General features: G+C 40.4%; 1 protein-coding gene across 1 annotated transcript in view; it reads left to right on the top strand.

Annotated features, from left to right (window-relative positions):
• Positions 1-22,960, top strand: part of Fam19a4 (family with sequence similarity 19 member A4, C-C motif chemokine like) — a 192,553-nt gene that overhangs the window by 160,751 nt on the left and 8,842 nt on the right. Inside the window, exon 3 of the mRNA XM_012514351.1 lies at positions 13,865-14,020. Coding sequence (XP_012369805.1) covers positions 13,865-14,020 — 156 coding nt within the window. The remainder of the gene's footprint in view (positions 1-13,864; positions 14,021-22,960) is intronic.

The raw sequence follows: 22,960 nt of genomic DNA, 5'->3' as shown, positions 1-22,960 counted from the left end.
GGAAAAAAAATCAGAGTAAAAAATTTAAGCATTCTAAATTATTTATGTTGGTTCAGCTGGTGGCTACAGACATTTCCTACCTTGACTACATTTGGGGTATGGTAAGAGGAAGCAGGTTGTAAATTATAAAGAAATGACAGCTAGATATACCGAGCATGTTTGCCACAGGCAAAGGGCAGCTATGGCCTCCTTCTCTGCTTTCATTTTATGAAAACTTTTATGCAGTCTTCTCGCTCCTCTGTTCTGCCCCATGGAGAGAAAGGCAGAGAAAACCACTCAAATCACATAAATACCTTCTAAGAAGATCACTGGAGTGTGAGACTTGTCTTTGAGGGTGCATTTTCTAGTTCTGGACAGAAGGAAACGGAAAAAGGATTTGAACAAAAGGGAGAGGATACAAGGGAAATAGCAGGATGAAGAAAATTGCTCTAATCTAATGCCTCTGTCTCTCTCTTGGCTTTCAAGTACTTCAGCAGAATTCCATGGCAGAGGAGGAGGTATTGTGTATTCTATGTCTTTGCACTGAAAACACTCAAGTTCTCTGGGCCAAGTGGGCATTTCCCCCGTTGTTTGGAACTTTCCTTAAAAGTGTATTTAATATGAAAAATTGATATATATTTAAGCTATTTACTCTTCAGATAAAGTTAATCCATCCTCTATAGCAATCCTGGAGCAATCAATTTTTATTGCAAGGATTACCATAATGCCTTTATTGGTGTCTATATTAACTATTCTGGTGATAGAGGAAAAAGTCATCTTATATGCCAACCTTTTTTTCTTTTTTAAAAAAGAATATATGCAACACGAATACAATTTTGGAAGCATGAAAAAGAAGTATTGGTTGTAGGTTCTCCCACTTTGGAATATGTCAGCAGGCATCAAAACAGTCTCATGTACAGGCCTGTGCATGCTGCTTGTGGCAGCTGAATGTTACTAAAATGAATAAAATCAGTGCTGACCCATCTGCCCACACAGACAAAGCCAGGAGAAAGATGGCCTAGCAAATGAGGATAACAGACAGCAGAAAGGGGATGTAGTTTTGTTTAGTCTTTATGCAGAGTCCTTCCAGAGTGCCCAGCTCTGGATTCCTCATTATTATCTAGTCCAATCCACACTTCAAAACTTTAAACTTCGTATGAGAAGTTCCAACTGCAGCCTCTCACATATTGGGTGGGCCTTACGTTTTCTTAGTTTACTTTGGTTTTCAACATGGATCGCCATCAGAATGCTCTCCTTTAACTTAAATTCCTCTTTGTTTTATGTGAGTTTATTTGGTGTGACTCCTGTCAGTACAAAACTGATTAGACAGAGCATCTCTTGCACATTTTAGAAATATGGTCACATAAAAGATATTGATATCTGTTTCAACTCTCCTTTTTTCCCATCTAAATATATGTCATATATTTCTGTTGGCTAGTTTCTGTGTTCACCTAGATCTTTGGCCTAGTATTATTCTGCCTGTGTGGATGTTTCTAGAAGAGAATAACATTTGAATACATAGGCTGAGTAGTGACCTTAGCCTGCTAGTGTGTGTGGTTTCATCCAACTCACTGAAGGCCTGAACTGAACAAAAGGGCTAATGACCCCCAAGGAAGAGAGAATTCTTCCTACCCAATTTGCCTTTCAGCTAGAATATCTTTCTTATCCCGATTTTGGCCTTGAACTGTAACACTGGTTCTTACTGGGTCTCAAGCCTGCAGACATTCAGATAAAAGCTACATCACTGTCTCTTTTGGCTCTGTGACCTTTGAACTTGGACTGGAAGTATTCACTTGGCTCTCCTGGGTCTCCAGCTGGCCAAGTGCAGACATTAAGACTTTCGCACTTTCATAATCATATGAACCAATTCCTTATGATACAACTCTCTATAAATATCCTTTTAGTTCTGTCTCTCTGGAGACTTTGACTAATGCATTGTTATAGTATGAACTGTTCGACTATGCTCAGCAGTTTCCATGTGTGGTGCACAATGGATCCTTAAGGACTTACTTTTGAGCACCTACTGATTTGTGTCAAAAGGTTGCAAAGAAGTAAGGTAATTCTTACCCACAAATCACAGTCCAGTGTCACTTTATTTAACCCTCCCTGCTAGAAGTATTGGCATCCATTAGAAAATGTTTTCAGTGGAGAACTGAACTGTGTCCTGCACTGTACAGAGGTAGACACCATTTGACTCTGCTTGGTGAAATGGGGGCTGCTGAACCCACGGGGAAACCTTTCCCCTGTCCTGTGAGAGCACACCCGTGGCTTGAGTTTGGCTGTCACTCCCACTTCTGTTTATATGACTGGGCAAATCCATTTTTGTACATTTTGTTGGGTTGTAAAATAGGAGTAAAAACAGTTCTTGTCTTCTAGCTTTTTTATTAGATAATACACAATATTTAAAACAATTTAGACCAGTGCCTGCCCCCTACAATGTTTCCTTAAATACAACATGTCAAATTTTAAGATGCTTCATTATTGTGTATCCTACTAAGGAAGGAAAAGTAATGCCAACTGTTGGGTGCTATTAGTTGTACCATTTCCTGGTGTTTTAAAAGATCAACAAAATATGCATCTTAAATTCAATATAACAGTACAATAGTTGGTGACATGTAAATAAAATTCTGAACCAGGCAAACTGATTATTAAGGGTGGTCACAACCAGTCCTAAGTTGCAATAGAAAAATAAATCCATTCTCCTCTGTGGGTGGTTATTTCTGTAGCTAGCAACAAAGTTCCAGGCAAACAGAATTGGTCCTGTCCAAATTACTTCTTGAGCAGTCTAAAAAGTTAATAAAGTATATTTATTTCATTTTCTTAATGAAGTTAGAGCTGCCTTCGTTATGGACTCCAAAGGGTCATTTAATAATCTACTTAGGTATGATGTTTATTGTGGTCAGATGTTTATGGTTTTTTCCCTATTTTTACACTGAGGCACTAACTTTGGCTTTGGATTTTTAGATCTCACAACTTGAGAAAAAATGTCGTAAAAGCCTCCCAGTCCTTGGTGTTCAATTACAGCAGACAGATGCAGCAACCCAGATGGAGGGCAGACACTGAATTCATTCTGACCCTCCACAGGGCCAGTCATTAGCAACAGGGAGTGGTCACCCTGAAGTGCTGATTTGCACTTTGGAAAGCAGGAGCAGGAGCTTCCCACCAATGCTGCCCATCTTGCTTTCTGGCTTGCTCACCCTTTTCTGACATTAGGATTTTCATTTTATAATTGTATACAATTTCTGATGGGAGGTCAGCCATCTTCTTATGAACATCTAATTTGTTTTAAAGAGTTCATCACTTAATACTTATTCATACTTCGAGTATTACATCAAAAGTTTTCTCTCTAGTGGTCTGATTTATTGGGCATTGGTTCCATGTCTTTGTGTTTTACAAGTGAAACTTTACCATTGGCTTTGTTCTCACTAGCAGTTGCATTTTGCTTTGATCAACATTTAAGATAGCTAAGGGCTGGCCAGATAGCTCAGTGGATTAAAGTGCCTGGTTAGGCAGATGCAGGATCCCTGGCGTGTGGTGCTGGCCCCACCCCTGGGGCATGCTGAGATGGCAATTGAGACTGGGTATGGTGGCCTGCACCTGTAATCCCAGTGCTTGGGAGGCTGAAAACTGGAGGATCACTATGAGTCTGATCTGTGTAGTGAGACTCTGTAGACTCTGTAGATCCTGTACTAAATATTTTTTTTTTGAGCAGAATATATTTATTGAGAGAAAGAAAGATCCTGTCCAAGAGAAGGATGGGAGGGGGGCCCGAGCGGGTAGTTCCCCAGGAAGCTGTCTCTTCCAGGGACTTTTATAGTGTAAAACCATGTGAGGCCAAGGTAGAGAGAATGGGAACTCGCTTAGGTGGGCAGGAGGTGGGACAAAACTATGGTCAACCAATGGGATTACATATGAGACAGGGTCCTTTTCTGTTGGGGGTTGCAATGCAGGATAGGGTCTCTTTCTGTTGGGGGTTGAGCTAGTGACTCACTTGGGTCTTTCCAGGTGATTGATACTTATTTAGAATATCAATCCCAGGTGCTACTCGTTTAGCATTTGTTTGGCCTTTAGGTCTTTTGGTCTGGTTCACAGCAGGAGCAACCGCCCCTCCCACAGTTGTAAGGCATCTTATCTTCTGTGCTGTCTCCTTCGAGGGCCTGGCCCTGTCTGACTGCCTGTAATATTTTTATCTAACTCGGCTGCCTGCAATATTCTCCCCTCTGAAGAAGTAACCTGAACTGCCATGAAGGTAAATATGGGCGAAGACCGCTCTGGCTTCTTCACGCTGAAATGGGTGGTAGTTGTTGACTGGCAGTCAGATATATTCTGCAGAGGTTTTAGCTCCCTCGATAGATGACAGGCATTTTTCTCTTGGGTAGATGGTATAGCTTTGAGTCTGGAGGAGACAAAGCCAAAGAAACAAGTCAAATAATCACAACAGGATAATTATGAAAAAGATGAGTTAGAACTTTTTGTAGGTCTATTAGCAAATATCTCTTAAATGTGAGGTTTAATCCCTTTTATCTTTTATAGCCATTGTATATTGTCTCAAACAAACTGGCCTTTTATATTTTACCAACTGTATTATTACTTGGATTGCCAGAAATAGGGAAAACACTGAGTACTGTAGTTTGTATGTAGGGTCACTGGCTGGGTAACTACCTGTGGAGGGCCACCGGAGCAGCTTTCCTTGAAAGAAGAGCAACTGTCTCCATTTTGACTGAGCATGACCCTGTTTTTTATGTACAGAGCTGGCTAGGACTTCTGTTTATCAATTGGCCTTAGGTAAATGTAGGCCACCCACCTAGCTCAGCTTACAATGATTACCTACTTCCCACAATTTTTAGTCAATCCTCCTCAAGTCACTCTCCTACTGAATAAAAACCGGGTGAGACCCTGAGTCACTCTCTTGGTTCTGGAAAGCCATCTTTGTGGCTGGACTTAGAGTCCCTATTTAGTGTCTTTATTTTCGCTGTGGGTTGCATTGAAAGTGGTAGATTGGAATCAACTTGATGGGATTCCAATAATGTAACTGTGGGATTACAAATATTAGCTTCTTGGATGGAGGTGAGGATCTGGAAGTGTCTCCTATAACTATTGATAAATCTGTATGAGCTTCTATCAAATGTCTAACAGGCTTTTCCTTATATTGGTAGTTAACACGGAATCCTTTAGGGTGAGAGGTGAAGACTCATGATCTTATCAATCTGAAACTTTGACTTTATCATGAACACTTTTTTTCTCTAGCAGCTTGTACATTTCTGCTTGAATTGTCTCTTCTCTGTCTACATTCAGGAAAGCATAACTTTTTATGTTTTTCTACTGGCCTTTTTTCCCATAGGATGTTAGTATTACTATTTCATTTTTCATCTATAATTTTATTTTGTATCCTTTCTACTATGAAATACCTCAACTCAGACAAATTTATTCCTGCAAACCCTCTTAACTTTTATAGCTTGTGTCAGAAATCTGGGGCTCACTGAGAAAGATATAACTTTTTGGTTTTAGATTTTACCTGTATGTTTACCTGGGTTTTGATGTCTTCCAGAAATAACAAATTATCTGAGAAATTAGAACATATATAATCAAAGCAAGAACATTCAAGCTAACAGGTACATTTATAAACGTTTTTGAGACCTAGCAATCACAACTCACTAGCTTTTAGACCCCTTTATTCATGGAGTTTGACAGGTTGCTGTAAGTCCCTCTAGCTTTAGTTAAGAGAGGTCACATATGCATTAACTATCAGCATGAAATACTGGAGTTATATTAAAAACCAACCAGGCTTACATACTCATCATAAAATACAAAGCATTTAGTCATATTAAACTAATGTCCCATTCTGTGTTTTGGATATGGCCCCCATGGTAAGCAAGGGGCACTGCCAATGGATTTTTCCTTTTAACGCTGTGGCTCTGAGTTTTACATCACAAATACAGTGCCTGGCTCTATCTGTAGGCCCAAAGCTATTGGACACTGCATAAGCCAATTTCTTTAGAACATTTTTACGCTGACAGGTTGTTATCTGTACTCGGGAACCTATTTTAACTAGTGAAATATTTCAAGTCTTACACATAAATAACAATATATTACATTTGTAAAACATCAGTCTCAGCACCATCGTTTAGTAAACAATCTGAATATATTGCATTACCTCAGTTACAGCTAAAGCAATATATCTTCTAAAGTCTGTTTCTATTGAGGTACAATGACTGGAAGGAAGGTCAGGGCTGGAGAAGGACAAAGAGAGCTGTACCAATGTCCAGCAATAGGCTGGGTTTTCCTCTAGTTATGATCACTCAGGGCTCCTCCGTGGAGACAGCAGGTAGAGGTAACAGTCTGGCCAGAGGGAGGAGGCAGGCCCAGGGCCCTTCAGTCCTGCTGGACCACCTGGGAAGCCGAGTCTGAGCTCTGTGGTCTCTGCCTCAGAGTGCAGTCTCACTTCTAGTGGCTGTCTTGGCACTCAGGGCATGGCTTGTGGGCCTCTTAAGGCAGTCCCTCTTATGCTGGCCTGGCTTCTGACAGCAGTAGCACATGAACATCATCGTTGAGCTCTTCTTGGAGCCAAGAGAGTCAAACTTAGGGTCTGTTTTGAGGCCACAATAATCATAGCGATTTTTGATCTCTTTGTTTTTTTCTCCCTGGTTTTCTCCCAGTTGCAATTATAGGACACTTAAACAGTTTTTACCAAAGTATCAAATGAGTGGTACGGAGCAAAAGCTATCATTTGTAGCTCTTTAACTTATCTGTAAGAGTAATCTGTCTATTGAATTAACATCTCACAAAGTATGCTTTACCAATCCCTCTATTAAACATTTTAAGAAATCAGAGGGGTGTTCCTCTTTTTCCTGATAAATATCTAACATTTAATAACTGAAGGCTTGCTTCTAGTTCTTAGACCTTGAAGAATACACACTTGAAAGAAAATATCTTTTCCATTCTTCTGCCTGGCTATTAGTAGCAGGGCTCTGACTGGTTGGGCTCCAGTGGGAACAGGAAATTCCACTGGTTGTCCATCTTTTGAGTCCTTATAACAATATAATATTCCTCTCCAAATGTAATAGCAGCTTATAAGGCTACCTGCTTTTCATAGAAGTCAAAGCTTGGTTTAAGATTAACATTATATCTCTCCCATCTAGTTCATAAGTCTGAATAAATCCTCTAAAAGACATCAATGTACTTATCAGGGTCATCTAAGGCACATGAACTCTGGAAGTTCCAAATTTCCTATTTACTTCTTTAAAAGGTATTGTCGGGGGCCCAGCCCTAGCTCAGTTCTTTAAGTGGCTGCTTCCACAATGCTGGCAGCCTCAGTTTGCTGTAGTTCGATCCCCACAACACTCCAGCCATGCAAAAGTGCCCTGAAGGCATTCAAGGAGCAAAACACACACACAAAAAAAAAATTCCTTAAAAGGTATTGTCCTTGAGAAGCTTGCATAAACCCAGCTAAGAATGAGTGTAGCCTTGTAGAGGCCTGGATTATAGCTGTTTTAGAAGTCCACAACTTCTAGACTAGAAAGGCAAATAGGGGAACCCTTACTTTCACCAATGGTGGGCAGGGCTGAACTGCCTGGTTCTCCTGTTGCTCACATCTACATTTTAAAACTTAAATAACAATGACCTTCTTAATGTAAACCAAATCTAAACATAAGACATTTTTACCATTTTTCTTTTTATATCATCTTTTTAGTTATAAACTAGCATCACAGTTGATACTTTCCTCTTCATTTTATTTTAACATGTAAAAATCAAACATCTTCTTTTTAACATGTAAAAATCAAACATCTTCCGGTGCCTGATGAAGCACACTCTAAAGGAGTAAGAGACTTTGTGAGATAACCTGGAATTCAATAGAAATTACCTTTCTGGGCATCCCCACCTTCTTTCTAATTGATTCCTCCACCCAGGCGTCCCTGAGTAGCCCTCTCCAGAGCAGGTGGATGCTCCTGTTGGAGAGAAGGGAGACAAGATCCCACCAGCCTATCCAGCCTTGAACTGGCTCATGATTCCTATCTCCTGGAACATCTCACAAACCCTTCACCTATTGAATATGTGTAAGTTACAATTGGTCTGGTGACCTGAATGTCTACAGAAGGAAGCATTAACTGTGGCATAAAAGATCAGTTAGAAGTGAGCACTTCTCAGGCTACAAAGATCACTTTAGAGATAGAACCATTGACTGGAGAGATTTGGCCCTGTGCACTGAACCAATCTCCAGACCCTTGGTTTCCATTTAACCCCCAAGTAAACATTTCTAGCAACTAAACAAGATTTAACCTTGAAGGTCACAGGTGAGACTTATATTTATCATCTAATAGTCACAGTTTGCATGTTGGTAAAAACTTTAAAGCTGACAAAAATCTCTTACTCTTAGTTAACGTATAAGGCACAGATGTAAGCTTCCCCTGATAACCACTATTGCAAGCTGTCTCAGCCTTATTTTTCAAAGAGTGACTCATTAACTTGTTCAACTGAAAAGCTCAGGTAGAAGTCCTACTTTACTAGCAGAGAGAGAGAAAGTACAATAGGTCAGTGGAGATCTTTCAGTGGCCAGGGGCCAGTTTCCACCAAGGAATCTTCAGGTTTGGCGCCTTCTCCCCTCAGGCACTCTTGGTTTCTTTTGGCTCACAAAACCAGAGATGTCTCTAGAAGGGAATCCAGCAGTTTCTCTGGTTAACATTCCATCAGCCATAGGCTTCAATGGGGATTCACCAAAGAACAGCTGGGGAAACCTGTCCTCTGCTTCAAAGAGTGGCAGCTGCTCTAAGGCATTTACTAGCTGGCAGAGTGACCACTGTTTGTCCAAGTTCTCTAAGGGGTAGTTAAAAGCCTGAACAGATTACCTAGTACTTTACATTAAAGGCTTTAAAGCCCACAACTTATCTCTTATGCACAATGATAACTAGACCTAGGAGGAAAGATTGAATCTTCCCTCACACTAATTGTGTTTTGGTCCCATAAGTGTGCTGCTTTTGGAGATAGCTCCTTCTGGTGTCACCCAGAAGTCAGTTCTCTCCACCGTGTCTCAGGTTTAGCCTCCCAAAGGAGACCTGCCCAGAAGACTAAGCCGGGACATGGCTTTTATATGTGTCCTCCTGGACGGGCATAGTCCTCTTTGTCTCATCTGACCCAGAGATGGGGTATGTGTCCTTTTTCTAAAATGAATTCTCTGTCTTGGGCGTTAATAAGTGCTCATTTTCTAAGGGCTTCACTTAGTTGGAATGGTCAGAGTTTTCCTAATTTTACATGCCTCTAAAAAGGAAAATACAAAGAGGTGGGAAAATTAGGAGTAAAGTTAAAGCAAGGAAACTGAAATAGAGCAGGCCTGACATTCCCTCTAGCATGTACAGGGGGATCAGAATCAGTCTATCCCAGTGAAACCTGTCCTCCAAGTCTTTAAGAATGGTTGCCGACCTAATGTCATTTAACTGGCAAAAGGAGTCCTATGTCTCATATACAGGTATGTATATTTTTTAAGTCTGAGCTGGCTAAAAGTCCCATTTTACAAAAGTTTACATAAAATCCAGTAGGAGGCTTACAAATGTTACTCTTTCTAGCGCTATTGTCTAAATTCAAGCAAGGAATACCAGTACATTTAGAAATACCAGTTCAAATGCAACATATACAAGTACAAAATAGTTATAAAATGTCCCATTAAAGAAATATAAACTTGTAACATTTTCGTATTTTAACTTAGATTTACCAACAGCATTTTGACCAACATTTTAACAAAATTACATAAAGACAAAGCATAAGCAATTGTAAACAATTTTAACAGTATTATGAGACAAAACCATATGAGACAAAGTATGAACAATTAATTGTGAGCAATGGGCAAAAACATTAACATTTGAAGCATAAAAATTTGTTACCTAAGCAAGTCCCAATTCAGAATTCATGAAAGGAAAGCAAACTCATACCTCCATCCAGTGATCTCAGTGGATGACCTCCAAATGATACAGGGAGAAAAACTGGTCTCGGGTGGGTGACCTCCAAACCATACAGGGAACCTCCAAATGACATAGACATAGAGAAAAACAGTCTCCTGACCTGACCTGCATGAGTTCGTGTTCTCTAAAACTGAAGAATGAATTTTAGGAACAGAGGTTATGAGCAGAGTATATTTATTGAGAGAATGACAGCTCCTGTCCAAGAGAGGGACAGGAGGGGGGCCTGAGCGGGTAGTTCCCCCTAAATAAAATTTTAAAAAATCAATTATTTGTTAAAAAAATTAAGATATCTAAGCATAGTATAGGCATGTATAGAGTGCCACAATGATCCATTAATTTGTTTAATTAGTGTACATTTGTAATTATAGTAAAAAAGAAATTAAATAGAAACATGGAAAAATATGAGAGGGAGGGTCAGAATAAAATAAAGGTTATTTGTCAGCAAGCTTGACTTTATGGATAAAATATCTGTATTATGGAATACCACGAAACTGGCTTATTTTGCAGCACATATGCCAACAGAAACCAAGCAAAATATTAACTATGGAAATTCTTGGAGCAAGCTCTTTTAATGGGTAGATGAGATTACCTATAATTCATGTAGCAATTTATATGTAAATGGATGTATCTGAAACTCATGAGCATTTTGAAGGTACCTGAAAAATACCAGCTTTAATTTCTAAGCATTCTCTTTACATCCTTATTTCCATTATTTTTAATTATAGCAAATGAGTGATCAATCATGGCTTCTTCTGTGACGCTCCTGTGTCACACCAACCGGCTCTGTTCCAGTGTGAGCAGGGGTTTTTGAGGACTCTGTTCACTTACACGACTTTTGGCAAGACATTTCCGTTTCTTGCTGCTTATGTGGTAGTTCCCCCAGGTGAACGATCCGAGGAGCAGCAACAAAAGCCTCCTCACCTTTAATGTGACATCTGTAAAGAGCTACCCTGATCCCATGTGAGAAGGTGCTGCACAAAAGTATGGACACCAGAAGGTGGGCAAGATAGAGAGCACTTTGAGGATAGCTGTGCCACTTGCCATGTAATATAAGTCTGAGCTCATCAGAGGCTGCCTTCTGAGAAATGACACTTTGGGCACCATGGCAGACACATAAGATGAAATACTTAGATGGAGTTACAGGGGTAGTTTCACTCATAGTCTTGGTTCTGCAAACTTCTGATCATCTTCCAGTAAATTCTCTTTATACTAAATTTCTGTTGTTGCAACACAAGATTCCTAACTGACACAAAATGACCACAATGTAAATTAAATGTAAAAGCATGTACAATACTGACAGTCCTTTATTTATGGGCTATGAAAGTCAGGTTTGCCATTATTGGCAATGGGGAATGCAAATATAGAATGAAGAAAGAATAGCTAGACCTCGTGGTACTAGATTAAAATTGAGCACTTCAGCTTGGATTCATGGGGCGCATTCGCAAATCGCTGCACTGTGGCAATGAGTAAGGTGACACACTGAGACTCGGTTTCTACACCTGATGCCCATCCAAAAGAAATCAAATCTCCCTGGAGAAATGACGGAGATGGGGAAAATACAGGTTATACCTAGAAAGTCCTGTGAGACAGTAACTAGATTCTCAAATAATGATACGCATATGCCAGGAAGCCTCAGCTGCCAAGCACGAAGGGTGTCTTTCTGGCCAGATCTGAAATAATTTGAACATTAATAGAGAACAAGGCTTACAACCCTAATATTAAGACTCAGATGGAAATCAACAGAACTACACATCTTCTCTCAAAGGCATGTAATAAAAGGAAAAAATAGAAGAATGAAGACTGCTCCATGCCATCTTAATCAGGTGATTAAAGCTAATGCCACTGAAAATGGGCCAAGAGGACATCCTGTGCTTCTTGGTATGATGCACTAGCAATCCAGTGTCACTTCTGGGTACTCTGCTCCAAACACACGACTTTGACATTAATCAAGAAGGAGCACAGTACAAGGCTATATTGAGGGGCAGCCTATGAAACAACTGCCACGTACTCTTTAAAGTGTTAAGGTCAAAAAAAATAAAGACTGAGGAATATTCTGATTAAAGGAGGCTAATGGACTAGGGCAGTCAAATACAAGGCCTGCTCCTGGGTTGGAGCCTGTGTTGGGGAAGAACTAGTTATACTCTATGAGATATTACTGTGACAAGTGGCAAGATTTGACTTTAGATTGTAGGTTGTACAATAGCAATATATTATACAAAATTTTCTGCTTGTAATATATGAGAATTCCACTTTTAGAAAATGCAGGTATATGTAGGAGTAAGTAGATACTGTATCTATAATTTTCCCTCAAATGGGTCACAAAAGCATGTGATACTGTGAATGATAAAGCAGATGGGGCCAAATGTCAACAAGTAGTGAATCTGAGTGTAAGGTCATGGATTAATTTTCTATTACTGATACAACAAATTCCCATAGATTTAACATCTCATCTCTGAAGGTCAAGAGTCTGGCCCAGAATAGCTGGATTTTCTGTGTAGAGCTTCACACTGAGTTCAAATAAAAATAGTAGCAGGGTGCTTTCTGGATGATCCCAAGGATAATCCATTTCCAACTTCATAGTTGCTGTTGGCTGAATTATTTCCTTGCAGTTGTAGGACTGTGTTCTCCAGTTCCTTGATGACAGCTGGGGGTGTGTATGATGTGGTATATGTGTGTGTTGTCTTCAAGCCAACAGTCATCCTATAGCCAACTTCATACTTTCAGTCTTTCTGTTTTAAAGAGCTCATAGGACCATATTAGGTCTAGCACAATGTAGTAGATTTCTAACTGGTCAACTTATTACACCCAGCTGAATTAAACTAATGTGGGGCGGGGTATGGAATGCCCATCTGAGGATTGTTGCCAGCAGCATAAAGGCAGAACAGGAAAAGCTGCCAAAAAATGTTGTTAGGGATGCTGTTTGGAGAAGCTGTTGGAGCTGTTGGAAGCTGCTAGTTCTCTTGGGCTATTCTGCTGGAGGACCTTGTCATACTGGCTTTCCCAATGAACTTTGGAGAAGCTTTGATCCTCATCTTGAGGATCACTTCCTGGCTCTGGAGGGAAAGATAGTACACTGCTCAGCCTCATGAAAAAGCTGTTGCATTGGCTTTCCTGATGGGAACTCAGCTTTCCTCATCCCTCGAGGAGCTCAGGACTTCTCTGTTGTTGAGGACGGCTGTGGTATTTTCGGGGGAGCTCTGGTGGTTATCTTGAATGTTGCTTCCTGGCTCCAGTTCAGATCCCTCAGCTTGCTAGCACAGATCCTTCATCCCACTGGCATAGATTTCCTAGTTTCCACCCCTGACCTTTGGGTCTTTTCAGTACAGATCCATGAAGCAGGCCTTCATGAGACTTTGTCATGGGCTCTAGACCTCCAGTTGAATTTGTGGGAGGCATTGTTATGAGCTCGAGGTTTTCAGCTTGGCTCACACAGGATACTGGGATCCAGACTGTTTGCTTGAGTCTTTAGTATTTAGTGCGTGTGGATAGATTTCCTGTACTTGCATATCATTCTTGGGTGATTCCTTATAAACTAACATTATAAAACCTGTCCTGTACTATATTGTTTGCCTTGCAAAAACTCCAAACCATGACACTCAATAATTCAAGTCACAATCCCGCTCTTCAAACCAGCCTATTAGTCATCTTAATCACATATGCAAAGTCCCTTGTGTCATGTCATTTACTATAACACAACTATGGATGTGACCCCAAAGGTCCTGGAGGTCAAATATCTGCATGCCATAGGGGTACATTGTACTGCATTCCTCTTATTACTCTTGTAGAAAATTTAAATTACATCAAAATAAAATGCTAAGATTCGTAAGCACACTACACCAAATTGGAAAAATGTAGTCACTGCATTATTTATGCTTTCAGTGGTTTCATTTTCTCCTAACAGCCTGGGTCTGCTTTTCTTCCTCCTTACCTACCAGGCCACCACCAAATCAAGCAAGGAACCTGTGAGGTGGTCGCGGTGCATCGGTGCTGCAACAAGAACCGCATTGAAGAGCGCTCGCAGACAGTCAAGTGCTCTTGCTTCCCAGGGCAGGTTGCAGGCACAACGCGGGCTCAACCTTCCTGTGTTGAAGGTAAGACCTTTCCAGTCAATTCCCCCAGTATTCCTAGAAGGCCTGAGACTCTGAAGACCTTGCCTGCCTTGCAGTCTTCTCAGCCCTTGGAAATCTTCATTGCTTTCAGGTCAGAATCAATCCAAAAGTAAACAGAAGTCCAAAGCTAAAAATTTCTGGTGAATATGTGTTTTATAACTTTTCTCAGGAGGTGCCAGCAGGGCACTCCATTCCAGGCCTGTAGGGGGAGATGTATTTCAAGGCCTTTACTCACTCATCTCCAGATCTCTCCCAGGAAAGCTGTTTGCTCCCCAGATGCTCTCTTCTCCTCTTCTTTATGCATTTGACCCTTAACAGCCTTGGGCATTGGTTCTGGGATCCTCTGCTGGTGTGCAGCTGTAGGTGCTTGGGTCCTTTATAGAAAAGCACATGGTACTGGCCTCTAACCTCCACACATGCTTTTGTATGTTTTAAATCTTCTCAAAGTTAATTGCAATACCCAATATAATATAAATATTACATAAATCATTGTACTGTACTGCTTGCAGAATGACAGGGAAAACATCTGTGCACGTTCAGTACAGATCCTGGTTTTAAAATGCCTTTTTGCTAGACAGTGTTAGATTGTTTAGTTCAATTCAAACACCTATAGTATTTAGATGTCAATAGAATATTCACCTCTGACAGGACAAAAAAAAGGATACAAAGGAAAGATCATTTTGTATTTATATATACAAAATAGTTAGGATAATTTTACAGCTACTTTTGCTTAATTCAATGAGAAGAAAGAGGTGTACTAACAGTGTTTGGACAGAATATCCTGTCTGCTTCTTGTACTATGGATAACCACTAAGAAGATAACAATGTACAGTGTATTGACTATCACAACTGTCCTGTTAATCAGCTGTGAAACTGTCTCATTCATATTTATTTCTCAATAAAAAATAAAAAATAAAATAAAATGCCTTTTTTCTTTGTCCCTTGAGACGGAGTCTGAGCGCACAGGAAAAGGAGGGCTGACTAATGTGCCCTTAAAACTAGCCATCTGGCCTTTTAACCTTATTCTGTTATAGAGCTATTTTTCCTATTATTTCTAGTTTATTATTTTAACAAACATTTATAGAACATCTTTGGAACAACTTCCCTGAGAATACTTTGGAATCATATATCATTCATTTGTAAACTCTCAATCCCCTAGCAGATCACTGGGCCAATGTCTAAAAACCTGTATCAGTGAATATTGATGCTTGTAAGAGAAGGCCTGGAATTGCTTCTTTTTGGTGTCTCTGGCTTCTTCCAATAGCCAGCTTGTTAGAAACAAGCAACTGCTCCCAGGGGAACAGACACATGGGGTTATCCCTGCTGCTGCTGCTGCTGCACAGTGCCGGTGCCCAGAAAACTCGCTGAGAAGGGACCATTTGGAAGCTTGCACATCTCGTAGGTGCTGTTCCATGGTGCCAGTGCCCAGAAAATTCCCCAACAGGAACCATTTGGAAGCCTGCGCATCTCGTAGGTGAACGGCTAAAGGTCAGCAGTTCAAACGCAAACAGACACACACTCCTAACTCCAGGTCTCATGGTTGATTGTGCAATAAGAGCTGACTTGCAGCATGCCTCCCCTACCAAACACACATAGGTGCACATGAATTATGAGTTTCCAGGCTCTGTAGACACAGTGGTATGTATCAGCACAATCCCAGTTACCTTTAATGCAGGCAAAAGCAAGCAGAAAATTCCCCATACACAATTCCTTATCAGAAACGCTGAGGGCTGTATTCCTCGGACGCTGTTGCCTCTCCTTCCGGAGAATGTTCATAGTTGGTTTCTAAGGGGAACGCAATGTGCACACCATCTATTATCTAGCAGACCTATTGTGTTTTCCATACATACACCATAATCACAGACATTTTTATAGTGCTATACATGAATATTCATGCAGAATGGTAGAGGGGAATATGAAGCACCTTATGCTAATTCAAATCAGCTTTTGCTATCTTATAGAAAATCATTTCCTTTTTAGAGTTGTTTACATTTGGGGTCTATTGATAAACGCATGGTAGATCTAGAAAAGGGAGAGGATCTGTGATATGAATAAATGAAAAAAAAAAGAAATTTAAATGAAAATTTCCAGATGCCTATATCCTCAGCCAGGACAGTAGAATGCTGGTCTCTTCTGATTCCAAGTCATGCATATTCTGCCACCTTGCCCTGTAGTCTAGAGGCAGCATAACATTTGCTGGACTTACTATTCCTAGCCTTCCATCCTTCATCCTGTAGTCACAAAGGTCCTTTTTCACAAACAGAGCTTGCTCTTACATCCTCAAAGCTACATTTAAAATACTTCTTATCTTTAGGAGAAATCTTGGGATTCCTTATTGTGTCTTACAAAGCCTCGCATGACCTGGCTCTGTCTCATTGCTCCCTTTCAACTCTACATTTCCCTAACTAAAACTGTTTCCATTCCCTTCTCACTCTTCATGTTCTTTCTTCTGAATTCCTGTCTTCCTTGTCCTGACACATATGGGGCTTAGTTAATTCCTATTTTGCTTTCAGAATTCCTGTAGATTCTTATGTTTCTCCACACTTCTAACTCATGGCACACATCCTATTTTGTAAAAACTTGCTGCATGTCTCCCATCCTGCCATTCTGTAAGCCACTTGTGGGCAGGGATGGGCTCCTATTCTTATCTCTGCATTGGCTGTCCATGAACTAGTTTTAGTGTGGCGGAAGTAAGGTTGACTCAACGTCACTAGTCACAGAATGGTCTAGAAAGGTAACAACTGCATTTGCCTGCCTCTGTAGTTTTAAACTTCTTGGAGAAACTTGTGAATCATAATGTAAGCTATTTTTATATCCTGTCTAGCCTAGAATGTTCAGATTTAAAAAGCCTTACATATAATGCTTTATAGTATTTAGCATTTTTATTAGAGCCTGGAAAGTACTGACAGAGTAACAACTGTTACCATCTTTATCCAAGAAAATATGAACGCCTTACTTGTATTAGTACTCACCAAATGAATATAAAAATACATGATTACATAAAGGATTGACTGAGCAGATTATTATCACAATGGCCTCCTGTGGAACCAGGGGTGGGAGAATGCAAAATGGCCATCTGTGTGCTGGAAAGCTGGAGGAGCAGCCGACGTCTGAAGGCCTGGAGCCCGCTGCAGGATCCAGTGTGAGTCCTTGTCAGAAAGCTGTAGCATGTGTGCTGGAGTCTGGCTGGAAGCCTGAAGGACTGGAGAGAAGCATCTAAAGGCAGCGGTGAGCTCAGAGCTGCTCTGCAGGCACTCAGTGAAGACTCCCTTTTACTTTCTCCTTCTGGTTCTATCCAGGCTACAACCCTGTTGCTTGGTGCCACTCACACCCAGGCTGGGTTTTCTCTCCTCACTTTAGGGCCTCCATGTTAATCATTCATGGACAAATGCAGAACTGTACTCTGCTAACCCACTAGGGCTTTCTTAATCCTTCCAAGCTGACATGCCATAATTAACCTTCATGTACCCTAAACTAGCTTGTTTTAAAGTAGACAAAATCACCTTTGGCAACCATCCTTGACCTTATCTTTTTTGTCAGCATAGTTTTCTATGTATTTGTGTACTTGGAGGTAAGTATGTAGCCCATGGTAAATTTCAAAATGAATGTGTTTCTTCACAAATAGTATCACAATGAGGATTTCTTAGTCCATCTGCCTTTTTGTTAGTATTATGTTGTAGAGATGGGTTTAACTGGGAGTTTTCAGATGCTCCACATAGTGCCATTGGACAGGTGATAATTCATTTGGCTGTTCCTCTATTCATGGAAATTTTGTTGTGTCTCTGACAAATAAAAGTCTTAAGGCCTAACTAAATGACTTTCCTAATCATAAGATGAGTGATGGAGACTATTATGTGGCATGTGGCCAGGATCTCTACAGCTCTAGAACTTTCTGTGATGATGCAAATATTCTTTCTCCTTTATGTCCATGTAGAGAGATAGCTCGTGTGATGATGGCATATCAGTATATTTATGCATCTGTCAGTATGGCCATCATGAGTATATATTTAAACTGGCACTTGTCACTAGCAGCTTCATATTGCAAAGTGCAGGCAACATGGTATGTGTGTAGCATTTATGGCCTGCGAATACCAAGATCTGAAGGGTCAGATTGTGACTGTGTCTTCCGCTAACATCATTCACACCTAGAACTACCTGGGAAACAGGGTTCCATATAATTCATTGGATAAAAGTCAGTAGGGTTTTGTAGTAAGTTTCAGCTTTGGTAGGATGATGTCTGTTTTCTATTCCCCTGATCTGTTTCTTATCTGAATGTTTCCATTAGGGCTTTTTAGCTTTACCTGTTTAATCTTTATCCCATAATAATTATGCAGTATCATGCTGTTAATTGGCATATGGAAAGACCCATTCTTTGCTGATATGTCCCTGTTATCTTATTTGTCAATAAGAATAAAGAGATTCAAAAATATATAGTTCATCCAAATTTACATTTAAATTAAAACAAAGGCAAGAAGATGTTGGATCGGGGCACTTATTAATGTTGACACAGAGATCAGAATATCCTTTCTGTGTTTTTGTTAATCCACATCACAGATGCTTATCTAATATTTTCATTGTTTTTCTGCAATACCATAGCTTTTATTAGTTAAATAGAAAAATCAGCTATTTTATCCTTCCTCCTCAAACGTTTTTTGTTATAATTAACTTATTAAGTCCCCTTGTATTATAATTATTTTTTGGGGGGGTGAAGAACTGGGGATTTATCTTAGACCCTTGCACTTGCCAGGGAAGTGCTTATTCTACTGAGCCATCTCCCTCCCCACCCCCCGTATTATTGAAATGCATCTTTGTTACATGTTCAGAATTTTGGAGGAAGAAGGCGAATGAGTTGACTGAGCCAGGCTCCCACTCAGCTGGAAAGCGTTCTTCTTATCGAATCTGGCCTACACAAGGCTGCTTTGTGGTGGGAACTATACTCTGCACATTTATCAAAACACAGCTGTATAGAGATAATGCCAAATGGTTTTATGATAAAATCAGATGAAAGTGTAGTACAGGAAGCTTAATTTATTGTGTCAAAATGAATGCTTTCTAAACATTGGGTTTAGGAGATTAATAAGACAAAAGATTCAAAATGGAAGACAGTTACTTTTAAGGCTATTTTTAAAAATCTGATGATGATATGCTGTTGTTTTGACACTTCTGAGATTTAGGGACGAGAGTTACTGTCTGGTCTGTAGACAACTCTCATGACTTTGTGGACTGTACAGTAAGACATAGGGCTTGTCTTTATGAGGTGTTTTCATTGGACTTTTAAATCAGACATGTTTTCCTTGCCATGTAAAAGAGAAAGCAGTTTTTTGATTTTTTGTCAGTGACAGTCACGCGCATGGTAGTGGGTATTACTTTGCAAAAGTACAGTGGGCATTAAAAAGACACAGGCATTGCATATGGTTCATTCATCAAATTTTAGTACCTTTTGCCTATTCTGTCCTCAATGCTGGGGGAATAGATGATCCTGAGACTCAAGTCCTGCTTTTAGGGAGTCCATGGTTCACCAGGAGACACAGATAAGCTCTCGTATGTGAAGGACTCAGTGGAAGAACAGAGAAGAGGTCAGATGGGGGCCCTGTGAGAAGCAGTGGGCCTAAATTTACTACGTAGAGGCCCGGGGGTAAGGGTGGAGAAATTTAGGGAATGAGGTAGCACAGAGCTTATGAAAATGAGAAGCTATCTTTGGGAACCAGAGATAGCTTGGGCAGCTGGGAAATGGCGGAACTGCAGAGGTAAATAGACTTTGAGGCTGGAAGCCTTAGTTCCTTGTGGGAATTTGCATTTTTTAGGAGAGTGGGTGAAGAGAGTATGCCAATGAACAAGGCTATGAACTGCTCTGAGCAGAGTTCCTATGAAGCACCATGGGATTTCTGAAAAGGAAAAATGGGACTTTTAAAAATTTTACAGGTTGGGGCTGGGGAGATGGCTCAGTAGGATAAGCGCTTGACTGGCAAACACAAGGATCTGATTTCAATCACTGGTTCCAGAAAAAAAAAAATTACAGGTTGGCATAGATTTTATGAGACAGCAAGCAAGTGGGACACACATAGCTTTTAGACTTGTGAAGTTGCCCATGAGAGGGTGCAGCAGGTAGACAGGCAGGGAGAAGGAGCATGGTGCTTGTCATGGATTAGGGTTATTTTCATAGCCAATGCTTGGAGCAAGTCTTGATCTGAGTAGGCCTAAGAACTACACATGAATGTTTCTCCACCGGTGTAATTTTGTCCCACAGAAGCTATTTAACACTTGGGAGAGGGTCCACTGGCATCTATCATACAGAGGCCCTGGGTGCTCTAAACCTCTTGCAGTGCCCAGGACTTCACATAAAGCATCAAACTACCCCAAATGTCAGTAGCTCTGAGGTTGAGAAACCCTGGCCTAGAGGGCCCAGAATGTGGGGATGATGGTGTGTGAGGTCGCAGTCAGCAAGGAAGATGCAACCGGTTTACCAAGATCAGCCGTACAGGGCTCACGCAGCAACCCATTCAGGACTGTGTGCTTTGGAAATAAGCATTGTCTGTTATTGGCAGACTGTATGGCAAGTAATAGTCCTTCAAAAAATTACCAGTGTTCTTCAGCCCCTATGTGTACTGGGGTTAAGTTGATATTATTTCTTTTCTTGAAACAATAGTATAAAAGTTAACAAACAGCTTCACTTTTCAAGAACACTGTGAAGTAACAGTAAGAGCAAAATGACTAATGATACACTGAAATCTCAGAGCATATTCTAGAAGATATATATTCTAGGAGGATATTTTCTTAATCATTCTGCCCATAGCTGAAATGTAGAGATACAGTTTCTTAGAAAATTCTTAAATCTATGTAAGTGCATCTAAGTCAATACATGAAAGACCAACTCCTGAAAAGTGAGATTCAAAGGTGTGCTTATCTAAATGACTATATAAATACATAATTGTGTTTTATTGAACTGAGTAATATTTTATAAAACAGATTCTAGAAAAAGAGCATTTCAGAGTTAGTCACTTCCACTGTCTTTTTGTCCTCCTGTTTTTTTGCATAAAACTGGAAATTCATTACAGGTTGACATCTGGAGACTAGTGGATATTATGTGTTTTCTAAATCAGGAAGGACAAGGCTTTTAAAAGAGTTTTAATTTAAAAATAGAAGTGGTGAGATGCTTTCTCACTTAAGTAGTATTGTGATATTTAACAGGAAGACAATATTTACCTTCTACAAACCTTTTCCCTAAGAAGAAAATGCTCAGAAAAGGGGACATTGTCAATATTCGGTGTAATAGAACCCTACTCTCTGTACTTTCACAGCTTGAAGTTGCATTCAGGATGCACAAAAGATTCAACTTTCTGACTATCTGATCAACTTACTCCTGTCAGGTTTATCTCCAAGCTGGTCTTCACCTTTGCAAGAAGCCCTAGTCCTTAACTCATAAAGGAATCTGAAAGTCATGGTTGTGTTGCCCTGCTGGTGACTTTATCTCTTCTTTCTGAAAGAGCATTTGCTATTGGGCCTTTTGCAGAAGAATCTCATCATAAGCAAAGTGTCTTATTGCTGGGGACACCTCACTCAGTGCACTCTTTTATAAGCTATGAAAATAACTTCTATTTTTAAATAGTCTACTGCACATTTGTCTGTAGGAGAATCACTCCATATTTTCCAATTAAGTAAAGGGAAACTGGTAAACAAGTTTCTAAGACTTTGAGCTTGTTTCCTTTATTTAAATCCTTAAAAAGCATATTTTAATTTCTTTATAGTCTAGAAGTGTCAAGCTTCTCTGAAATAGACAGCTGAATCCATTACTTGTTATTTTTTCCCCTCAAGCTCCTTTTCCAGATCTTTGGCATCAGGAGTAAGGCATGTCCCCACGGGCCCTGGAAGTGCTGACATACACTGCAGTGATGCTCACATACTCTGACTCATTGTGTCCCCATGCAGGGCTCACCCTTCCCCTGGTTTTCCTTTCTAGAGTTCTTTCTGGACTGCTGGCATCCCCTGCCAAGCAACTTCTCAAGGCCCTCGGTCTGTCTGTCTTACTTCGCTCGTACACCTTCCATGGCTTGTTATTGCTTAGAGAACCAAGAGAAGTCTATAACGCCTGAAGGTTTCTTGCTAGACTTCTTCCTTAGTTGGTGTCCACTGCTTCCCTAATGCCTCTCACTTGAGCCACGTGGGTCTGCTGTGGGGTATGTGTTTGCCCCAACCCCTGTTTTACTTGGCCAGAACAGTAGTCACCTATCAAAACATGTTTCACAGAGCTCTGGTGCCTTTCCAAAAAAACATCTCTTAGTAACCTTCATATCCACTTGGGATCAAACCAAAGCTTCAGAGAATAATGACTGCTTAGTACTCTGTGAAACAGCACTTATCATATAAATGTATTGAATATCACCCCATGCCCCATAAATATGTGCAATTAGTACTGTTCATCCAGATGGAAATAATTACCTTGGTATGATCATTACACTCTGTATACCTGTATTAAATTATCATAGCATAACCCATAAACTTATACAACTAAAATAATAAATGTAAGTAAAAGAAAATGTACATAGTGGTAGAGTAGACCATAGACTAGAGTGCCAGATACTCTAGATTTTGTACGTCTACCCTTACACTTCACTAATTGCACAGAAAGTTCTGGTTTTTGTTCTGATTCCATCTCCCTCCTTTCCTGTGTTTGAAGCTTATTGGGAAAAGTGGAAAAGGAATAATTGATAATTCATTCCAGTTGAGAAGTATTCTGACAAAACAAGTTACCCAGGAGTGAGACGACCCAGGCCGCGGGATCCTGAACAGACCCAGAGCGCAGGCCCCCGTGAGTGAGTGAGACGACCCGGGGCCCGGGGATCCTCATTTGACCCAGGCTGCAGGCCCAGCAGGGAACCCTTCAGCAGAACTCCCTGCAAAGAGGCTAGAGACAAGACCCACCCA

This window comes from Octodon degus, unplaced genomic scaffold (genome assembly GCF_000260255.1).
Source record: "Octodon degus isolate 3935 unplaced genomic scaffold, OctDeg1.0 scaffold00030, whole genome shotgun sequence".
Lineage (NCBI taxonomy): Eukaryota > Metazoa > Chordata > Mammalia > Rodentia > Octodontidae > Octodon > Octodon degus.
This window is presented reverse-complemented; position numbering and strand designations above follow the sequence as displayed.